Genomic DNA, 9999 nt, shown 5'->3' with positions numbered 1-9999 from the left:
GGGTCTGTGCTGGGGGGGTGAATTGGGGGGGGTCTCTTGGGGGTGATTTGGGGGGACAAGGGGCTGGGGGGGGGCCAGGGAAGGTCTGGGGGTTCCCAATGCCCATGGGGGGGGTCTCATGTCCTGGGGGGGTCCCACGGATCTGGGTCAGGCCCTGGGGGGGTCGTGGCCGCCTTTGGGGGGGTCCCACTGCTCCGGGGGGGTCCTTGGAGTATCCCGAGGATGTGGGGGGGTACCCAGCACTGGGGGGGTTCCCAGCACTGGGGGGGTCCCTGGAGCATCCCCAGCCATGGGGGGGTCCCTTGCTCTGTGGAGGGGTCCCTGGAGCATCCCCAGGCCATGGGGGGGTCCCCAACACTGGGGGCTCCCTGGACCAGCCCCTGGGGGTTCCCCAACACTGGGGGGTCCCTGGATCATCCCCTGCGGGGTCCCCAGCACTGGGGCGGTCCCTGGAGCATCCCCAAGCCATGGGGGGGTCCCCAGCACTGGGGGGTCCCTGGAGCATCCCCAGCCATGGGGGGGTCCCCAGCACTGGGGGGTCCCTGGAGCATCCCCAGCCATGGGGGGGGTCCCCAGCACTGGGGGGTCCCTGGACCAGGTCCCTGGGGGTTTCCCAGCACTGAGGGGGTCCCTGGAGCATCCCCAAGCCATGGGGGGGTCCCCAGCACTGGGGGGTCCCTGGACCTCTCCCCCAAAAGGTGCCCCTCCCGCCGACCATAGAGAGGAGGTTCCCAAGTCCTCCCCGCGGGCCAGAAGGTCCGCAGGGAAACAGGAATCAGCCGCGCGTGGCGCCCCCCAGCGGGTCGCCCGCGGTATTGGCCGCGTTGAGCCTCCCGCGCATGCGCGCTACGCTGGAGGCGGGAGCAGCGCGTGCGCAGAGAGGCCACGGCCCCTCCCCGGTGCCGTTCAAACGGCGGCGCGCGCGCAGTGACGTTTCCACCCCCCCACCCCGCACCCCCCAACCGGAACGAACACACGGAACCGGTAACGGGACCCGGGGACGGGGGGGGCGGGTTGGGTCGGGTCGGGGCTCCGTGTCCTCCAGGCCCCCCCCCCCCCAGGCCTCCTCCTCCCCCCCAAACCGCGGCCTGTGCCCCCCCACCCCGGCCCCGCTTCCCCCCCGGCTCAGGGACGCCCCTCATCCACAATTTCCCCCCCAAATTTTGGGGTGTCACCACCCTCACATGACCCCCCCTGACCCCTGTGTCCCCCCCAACCCCTGTGTGTCCCCCTGACCCTTGTGTCCCCCCCCCCCCAGCCCTGTTTCCCCCCCCCAAACCCCACTTTCTCCCCCCTCAATCTTTTCTCCTTCATTCTCATCTCAGTGACACCTCTTGCCCACCCACAATTTCCCCCCAAACTTTGGGGTGTCACCACCCCCATGCGACCCCCCCTTACCCCTGTGTCCCCCCCAACCCCTGTGTGTCCCCCTGACCCTTGCGTCCCCCCCAGCCTTGTTTTCCCCCCCAAACCCCAGTTCCCCCGCCTCTCCCAGCTCTTCTCCATCATTCTCATCTCAATTACACCTCTTGCCCACCCACAATTTCCCCCCAAACTTTGGGGTGTCACCACCCTCATACGACCCCCCCTGACCCCTGTGCCCCCACAGCCTTATGTCCCCCCCCAGCCCTATTTCCCCCCCAAACCCCACTTCCTCCCCCCCCAATCTTTTCTCCTTCATTCTCATCTCAGTGACACCTCTTGCCCACTCACAATTTCCCCCCAAACTTTGGGGTGTCACCACCCCCATACGACCCCCCCTGACCCCTGTGTCCCCCCCAAACCCTGTGTGTCCCCCTGACCCTTGCGTCCCCCCCAGCCTTGTTTCCCCCCCCCAAACCCCACTTTCCCCCCCTCCCCGGCTCTTCTCCATCATCCTCATCTCAGTGACACCTCTTACCCATCCCATTTCCCCCCAAACTTTGGGGTGTCACCACCCTCATACGACCCCCCCTGACCCCTGTGCCCCCCCAGCCTTATGTCCCCCCCCCCCCAGCCGTGTTTCTCCCCCCAAACCCCAGTTTCCCCTCCACCCCCCCAGCTCTTCTCCTTCATTCTCATCTCAGTGACACCTCTTACCCATCCAATTTCCCCCCAAACTTCGGGGTGTCACCACCCCTATGTGACCCCCCCTGACCCCTGTGCCCCCCCACATTGCTCCCCAGGCCCCCCCATGCCGAGCAAACGCATGCAGGAGCTGGAGGAGGTGAGCAAGGACCTGCTGAAGGTCCTTCTGTCCGACTGGGCCGACAGCCTCCTGCAGCGCAGCCTGGACAAACGGACGCGCGCGGACGACAAACTGCTGGGCGCACAGGCCACGGCCGCCCGGCTGCTCCGCGGTGAGCACCCCCCAGCCCCCCCAAATTATCCCCCCCCACCCCGTGACCCCCCCTGAGCGTCCCCGTCGCCCGCAGAGCTCACGGCGGCCGAGGAGACGGTGGCGCGGACGCTGCTGGAGCGGGAGAGCGAGCTCCAGCGGCTGCTCCAGCGCCTGCGGGACCTGGAGCAGGAGCTGGAGCAGGCGCGGGAGGTCGGTGCCGAGCTCCAGAGCAGCCATGAATATCCTTTATTGTGGCGGGGGGGTCCTTATTGTCCTTTTGGGGGGGTCGGGGATGGCCGGTTGTGTCCCTTGACGGCCGCACCGCGCTGCGCCGGGAGCTGGAGGAGCTGCGGGAGCAGAGCCGGCGGCTGGAGGAGGAGACGGAGCGGGACGAGGACGCCGTGCCGTCCGCAGTGTGAGTTTGGGGGGGTCACAAGGGGGGGGCTGCACCCCAAAACACCCCCGAGCCCCCCTGCGATGTGTCGCCCGCAGGTACGTGACGCAGCTTTACTACAAGATCAGCCGCATCGATTGGGATTACGGAACCGAGGCGGCGCAGATCAAAGGCAGTGAGTGGCCCCCTTGCCCCCCCATCCCGTACCCCACTTAACCCCCCCTAATTCTTCTCACCCCCCCCCCCCAAAATAGTCCATTATGGCCCCGACATCGCCCAGCCCATCGACATCGACGGCAGCCGCCACTCGCGCTGCTTCGTTAGCGATTATTTGTGGAGCCTCGTGCCGACGGCGTGGTGAATCCAGCACGGATTGGGCGACGCCAACCCCCCCCGGCGGCGCTGACCCCCCCACTATGGCACTGCCCCCCTCCCCGGTGGTGCTGACCCCCCCCCCAGCTTAACCGCAAAAGTCTCTTTTCCTTTTTAATTCATGTAACAACGGTGTGAAAATCATTAAAACCAGTCAATCGGCTGCCGGGCCGGAACAGGGGGGCTGCGAATCGGGGTGTTCTCCCCAAAACCGGGAGGTGGGGGGGAATTTTGGGGGTGCCACGACCCCCCCCATGAACTGTCCATGTGGCTGAGCGAGGCGAGGGGGCGACCAGCGCTGACGTTTTATCCTCCCCCCCGCCGCATTCACCCGCCGCCGTGGGGGGAAAAGACATGGGGAGAGGAGGGGAAACTGAGGCACGGCGGCTTCACCGTGTTGCCCCCCCCGTCCCCCCCCCACGGCGGCGCCAGGGTTAGCAGGGACACTCGTGGCGGTCGCTCTGCTTGCGGCACGGCTCCATGGTGATGGCCACCCCCACGCCGCTGCGCCCCGACGTCATCCGCGTCACCTCGGTCCAGGCGTCCGTCCCCGGGTCGTAACACTCCACCGAGTCCAGGAACGTGTGGCCGTCGTAGCCGCCTGCGCCGCGACACGACGCATGGTTTTCCTTCCTCGTTGTGTTGTTCCCCCCTCCCCGCGCCCCCTCCCCGGGCTTACCCAGCACGTAGATCTTGCCCTGGTAGACGGTGACGCCGAGGGCGCTGCGCCGGTGCCGCATCGGCGCCACGAAGGTCCAGGAGTCCGTCTCCACCTCGTACCGCTCGGTGCTGTTGAGCTGGTCCGTGCCGTCGTACCCCCCCATGGCGTAGATGCAATTATTGAGGGCGCAGACGCCTAGGGGGGGAATTGCAGGGTGTCAGGGGGTGGAAGGGACCCTAAAACTCATCCAGTCCAACCCCCCCGGGCAGGAACACCCAGCTGAGGTTGCCCAGCACCCACTGTTCCAGCTGGTCTCCCATCCAAGCACTGACCAGGCCCGACCCTGCTTAGCTTCCCAGATTGGGCGTTCTCAGGGTGCTAAGGCTGTATATATATATACGTATACATATATATATGTTCCCCAAGTATATCCTGATAGTATCTAAACTAAACTGTTTTCAAGGGCAGAGCAGAGGGGCAGGAGAACCCCTCTGGACCTACTGACCACCCCCTTCTAACCCACCCCAGGTACCATTGGTCTCCCATCCAAGCACTGACAAGGCCCAACCCTGCTTAGCTTCCCACATCAGATGAGATGGGGCATTCTCAGGGTGCTATGGCTGCATATATTATACATATATATGTTTTCAAAGTATATCCTGATAGTATCTGAACTAAAGGGCAGAGCAGAGGGGCAGGAGAACCTCTCTGACCCCCTGACCACCCCCTTCTAATCCCCCCAGGTCCCATTGGTCTCCCATCCAAGTGCTGACCGGGCCTGACCCTGCTTAGCTTCCCAGATCAGGCGCTCTCAGGGCGCTACGGTTGTACATATATATTTATATACATGTATATATATGTTCCCTGAGTATATCCTGATAGTATCTGAACTAAACCCTTTTCTCATGCTCATCCTGCTGTCCCCAAGTCCCTCTTCACCGCTCTCCAACAGGTTGTTCCCAACCTACACTGGAACCTGGGGTTGTTGATTGCCCCTAACGACCCTGTTCTCCTTGAGAACTCATTAATTAGAGCCCTCTAATTGATTGCGCTCACCGGCGCCGCTGCGGATGGTGGCCATGGGGGCGATGGCGCGCCAGGCGTCGTGCTCGGGGTGGTAGCGCTCGGCCGAGCTCAGGCGGGTGGTGCCGTCGAACCCCCCCACGGCGTAAAGGAGCCGGTTCAGCACGGCCACCCCCACCCCGATGCGCCGCGACAGCATCGGGGCCACCAGCTGCCACTCGTCGCGCTCCGGCTCGTACCTGGGGGGCCAATCGTGGTATGGGAGTGATGGGGGGGCATAACAATAGTATCTGAGTGATGGGGGGGGACATAACAATAGTATCTGAGTGACGGGGGGGGACATAACAATAGTATCTGAGTGACGGGGGGGGACATAACAATAGTATCTGAGTGACGGGGGGGGACATAACAATAGTATCTGAGTGACGGGGGGGGACATAACAATAGTATCTGAGTGACGGGGGGGGACATAACGATAGTATCTGAGTGATGGGGGGGGACACAATAATAGTATCTGAGTGATGGGTGGGGGAACATAATAATAGTATCTGAGTGATGGGGGGGCCACAATAATAATAGCTGAGTGATGAGGGGGGCACAATAATAGCATCTGTGTTATCACCTTGTTTTATCACCCTGGGGGGCAGATTTAGGCCCCGCCCAGGGCTGCATTATCACCCTGGGCGGCAGATTTAGGCCCCCCCAGGGCTGTGTTATCCCACTGGGGGCAGATTTAGTTACCCCCGCCAAGCAGACTTTGACCCCCCCAGTGCTGCATTATCATCCTGGGGGGCAGAGGGGCAGATTTAGTTACCCCCCCAACCAGATTTTGACCCCCCAGTGCTGCATTATCACCCTGGGGGGCAGATTTAGGCCCCCCCAGTGCTGTGTTATCCCCCTGGGGGGCAGATTTAGTTACTCCCCCAAGCAGATTTTGACCCCCCACTCCTGCCTTACCACCCCATTTCCCCCCCAGCCCCCTCACCTCTCCACGCTGCTGTGGTGGATGCATCCGTGCGACCCCCCCACGGCGTAAATCATGCCGTCGATGACCCCCACGCCGATGCGGTTGCGGGGGACGCTCATGGGGCTGCACTGCGACCACTGGTTGGTCATGGGGTTGTAACAATCGATGGCGGCCGAGTCCGTGTTCCCATCGGGGGAATTATTCCTCCCCCCTACCGCATAAAACAACCCCCCCACCACACAACCCCCCAAACCGCTCCGGGGAACCTGTAGATCGGCCAAACGAATCCAAGAGCCATCCCGGGGGTTAAAAGCTTCCAAAAAACTCAAGGATTGGCGGAAATAACCGCCGGCCGTGTAGATGAGCTGCCCGACCTTGGGCGTGCGGCAGGGCAGGACCTGCGTGGCTTTGTGCAGCGTCAGGTCCTGGAAGATCTGCGCTAGGTAATCCTTGGAGGGGGAGTCCCCGCGGAGGATCTCGCATTTCTGGAGCTGGGTCTGCAGGAAGTGCGGGGTGAGCGAGTGGCAGCGCACGGCGCGCAGCAGCGCCTGCACGTACAGGCGCCGGTTGGGACAGTCGTGCTTCACCCAGTTGATGCAGGCGTGGAAAACCTCGGACTCGCAGCGCACGTTCAGCTCGTCCCGGCTGATCAGGGTCACCAGCTGGCAGTGCGATAGGTTGAAGAACTCCTCCTGCTTGGAAACCTGCGAAAGAAGGAGAAACGGGGGGGTTTTTGGGGGTACGGGCACCCCCGAAAGCCAAGACCCCCCGCTCCAGCTCATCAGCACCACCAGTTGAAACTGGAGGTTGGAAAACTCCTCCTGCTTGGAAACCTGGAGGAAAATATGGGGGGTGAGTATATCTTGAGGGGGTATAGGGTCCCCAAAACTCCTCCTGCTTGGAAACGTGGGGGGGAAGGAGAAACAGGGGGGGTTTTGGGGGTACGGGCACCCCCGAAAGCCAAGACCCCCCTCCAGCTCATCAGCACCACCAGTTGAAACTGGAGGTTGGAAAACTCCTCCTGCTTGGAAACCTGGAGGAAAATATGGGGGGTGAGTATATCTTGAGGGGGTATAGGGTCCCCAAAACTCCTCCTGCTTGGAAACCTGGAGGAAAATATGGGGGGTGAGTATATTTTGGGGGTACGGGGTCCCCAAAACTCCTCCTGTTTGGAAACTTGGGGGGGGGAAGGAGAAATGGGGGGGTTTTTGGGGGTACGGGCACCCCCGAAAGCCAAGACCCCCCTCCAGCTCATCAGCACCACCAGTTGAAACTGGAGGTTGGAAAACTCCTCCTGCTTGGAAACCTGGAGGAAAATATGGCAGGGTGAGTCTTCTTTGGGGGGTACAGGGTCCCCAAAACTCCTCCTGCTTGGAAACATGCGGGGGAGAGAGAAATGGGGGGGATTTTGGAGGGTATGGGCACCCCCGAAAGCCAGGATCCCCCCTTCTACACATCAACAGCACCAGTTGAAGGATGAGGTTGGAAAACTGCTTGGAAACCTGGAGGCAAACTCGGGTGGGAGGATATTTCGCAAGCAAACCGCGCGGGGTCCCCCCTGTTTCGGGGTCCCCCCCGTTTCGGGGTCCCCCCCGTTTCACCTCAGCGAAGTTCATGTAGATGTACTCGCGTGCCTTCTGCTGCAGCTCCAAGCAGCCGATCTGCTCGGCGAAGTTGGCGATGCCGATGGCGTTGCTGGGGTGCAGCTGCTGCACCAGGAAGTCGCAGCAGGCGCGGACGACGCTGTCGATCTGGTACATGACGGCTCCGTTCATGATGTGCAGGACGCACTTCTCCCCCACCGAGATGGACGCGGTGTAGGCGAACTCCACCAGGCGCTCCATGACCCGCGGGTGCACCCCCTCGATGGGGATCACCTCCATCCCACGCTCCCGCAGCCCCGTGGTGAACATGGCTTTGAAAACAGGGCTGGACGAAGCCAAAACGATCTTGTGGGCGAGGAAATCGGCGGGGGGGACGTCGCGGCGGTAGCGGACGCGCAGGGTGACGTCGCAGAGCTGGCGGTCCAGGCGGAGCTGGTTCATGATGGCCAGGGCGGCTTTGGGGTGCTCCTCCAGGCTGTAGTTGAAGGAGCCCGTGGACCCCCCCAGGGAGGGGGTCACCTCCGCGGGGCATTCGGGGGGTGGCGGGGAGGACATGGCGGGTCCAGCATCGCAGGGTTCCCCCCCCGAGTGGGGTGGTTAGGAAGGGGTGGGGGGGGAGGAGAAGCTGTGGAGAAAAGGGGAGGGGGTTAGAGTGGGGAAACTGAGGCACGGGAGGGGGTGACCCCCCCCCCAGATCTGCCCCAATATATATTGGGGTTTGGGGAGACCCCCCCAGATCTGCACCAGTGTGTGATGGGGAAATTGAGGTAAGAGAAGGGGGAAGACCCCCAGATCTGCCCCAATGTGTACTGGGGGTTTGGGGAGACCCCCCCAGATCTGCACCAGTGTGTGATGGGGAAATTGAGGCAGGAGAAGGGGGGAGACCCCCCCCTAGATCTGCCCCAATATGTGCAGGGGGTTTGGGGAAAACCCCCCCAGATCTGCACCAGTATGTGCTGGGAGTTTGGGGAGACACCCCCCCCCCCCAGATTTGCACCAGTAAGTGCTGGTGAAACTGAAGCAGGAGAAGGGAGACCCCCCCCCCAGATCTGCCCCAATATGTGTAGGGGGTTTGGGGAGACCCCCCCAGATCTGCACCAGTAAGTGCTGGGGAAACTGAGGCACGGGGAGGGGGCAGAAGGGAGTGACCCCCCCCCAACCACCCCTGGGTAAACCGAGGCCCGGGAAGCGGTTCCTCGGAGGGACGGGACCTCCCCAAGACCCTCCCAGGGGAAACTGAGGCACGGGGGGGTGGTTTCGCTGTAGCCCCCCCCCTTTCCTCAGCCGTGACCCACCCCCCCCGTGTTTCCCGCGGCCGGGACCCCCCAATCCCGCCCCGCGGGTTCCCGGGGGTGGTCCCAGGGGTCTCACCCGGCCATGGCGCGGTCCCGGCGGCGGCGGGAGGCGGCGGGGGGGCCGTGACTAAGCAGTGACCGGAGCCCCCGCCGCGGTAAGAGTCCCGTTGGCCACGCCCCCTGGCCCGGGAATGACGTCACGGCCGGCGCGCCACGCCCCCGCCCGCCAGAATAAGAGTCACGGCGGGGTGACGTCACGGGGGTGTCCCCGGGAATTGCGGGACGTGGGGGGATCCCGGTATCAACGCCGCCTGTCACCGGGGTGGGGGGCTCCCCGTGTCACCCGTGGGTGTTCCTGGGGATGGGGGGGCTTCAGGTGTCACCCGTGGGTGTCCCCCTTCTAATCCCCCCCAGGTCCCATTGGCTTCCTGGCCACAAGGGCCCAGTGCTGGCTCAGCCCACAGCACCCGCTGTTCCCAGCTGGGCTCCCATCCAAGCGCTGACCGGGCCCGACCCTGCTTAGCTTCCCAGATCAGACCAGATGGGGCGTTCTTAGGGTGCTATGGCTGTATATATTATATATATGTATATATATATGTTCTCCAGGTATATCCTGATAGTATCTGAACTAAAGGGCAGAGCAGAGGGGCAGGAGAACCTCTCTGACCTACTGACCACCCCCTTCTAATCTACCCCAGGTCCCATTGGTCTCCCATCCAAGCACTGACCGGGCCCGACCCTGCTTAGCTTCCCAGATCAGACCAGATGGGGCGTTCTCAGGGTGCTATGGCTCTATATATTATATGTATATATATATATATGTTTCCCAAGTATATCCTGATAGTCTCTGAACTAAACCCTTCTTTCAAGGGCAGAGTAGAAGGGCAGGAGAACCGCTCTGGACCTACTGACCACCCCCTTCTAACCCACCCCAGGTGGCCTTCCTGGCCACAAGGCGCTGGCTCAGTATTCCAGATGTGGCCTCATACTGATAACCATTAATTAATCACCCCTCAGTCTCCTCTTCTCCAAGCTAAAGAGACTCGGCTCCCTCAGCCTTTCCTCACAAGGGAAAGGAGCTTTCCTAGTTGCCTCCCTACGTCCTCTGACAACCGCCTTATCTTCTTCCCAGCCCCACTCCATCATCTTCGTCGCTCTACACTGGACTCTCACCAGCTCCCCGTCCCGCTTGAACTGAGGGGCCCACGGCACCCGCGCCGCTCCCGCCTTGCGCCTGCGCGGCCCCGCCCGCCGCAAGCCCCGCCCCACTTACGTCACTGCTCCCGCCGGCCTCACCCATTGGCTCCTCACCGCCTCTCTCTCCTCCGCCGGCCTCACCCATTGGCTCCTCACCGCCTCTCTC

At 62.7% G+C, this 9999-nt stretch overlaps 2 protein-coding genes across 2 annotated transcripts; one reads left to right on the top strand and one right to left on the bottom strand.

Annotated features, from left to right (window-relative positions):
• Positions 1 to 824: 824 nt before the first annotated feature.
• SPC24 (SPC24 component of NDC80 kinetochore complex) lies at positions 825 to 3267 on the top strand. Its single transcript, XM_065859303.2, is given in 8 exon segments — positions 825 to 887; positions 889 to 954; positions 957 to 984; positions 2166 to 2339; positions 2415 to 2559; positions 2643 to 2735; positions 2813 to 2889; positions 2969 to 3267. Coding segments are annotated over 8 exon segments (738 nt in total). The 5' UTR covers positions 825 to 839; the 3' UTR covers positions 3076 to 3267.
• On the bottom strand, positions 3188 to 9993 carry KEAP1 (kelch like ECH associated protein 1). Its single transcript, XM_071800728.1, is given in 7 exon segments — positions 3188 to 3687; positions 3766 to 3942; positions 4804 to 5009; positions 5756 to 6441; positions 7339 to 7928; positions 7931 to 7966; positions 9810 to 9993. Coding segments are annotated over 7 exon segments (2031 nt in total). The 5' UTR covers positions 9979 to 9993; the 3' UTR covers positions 3188 to 3520.
• Between the last annotated feature and the right edge of the window lie 6 nt (positions 9994 to 9999).

This window comes from Patagioenas fasciata, chromosome 32, assembly GCF_037038585.1.
Source record: "Patagioenas fasciata isolate bPatFas1 chromosome 32, bPatFas1.hap1, whole genome shotgun sequence".
In the NCBI taxonomy this organism is placed as follows: Eukaryota; Metazoa; Chordata; class Aves; order Columbiformes; family Columbidae; genus Patagioenas; species Patagioenas fasciata.
This window is presented reverse-complemented; position numbering and strand designations above follow the sequence as displayed.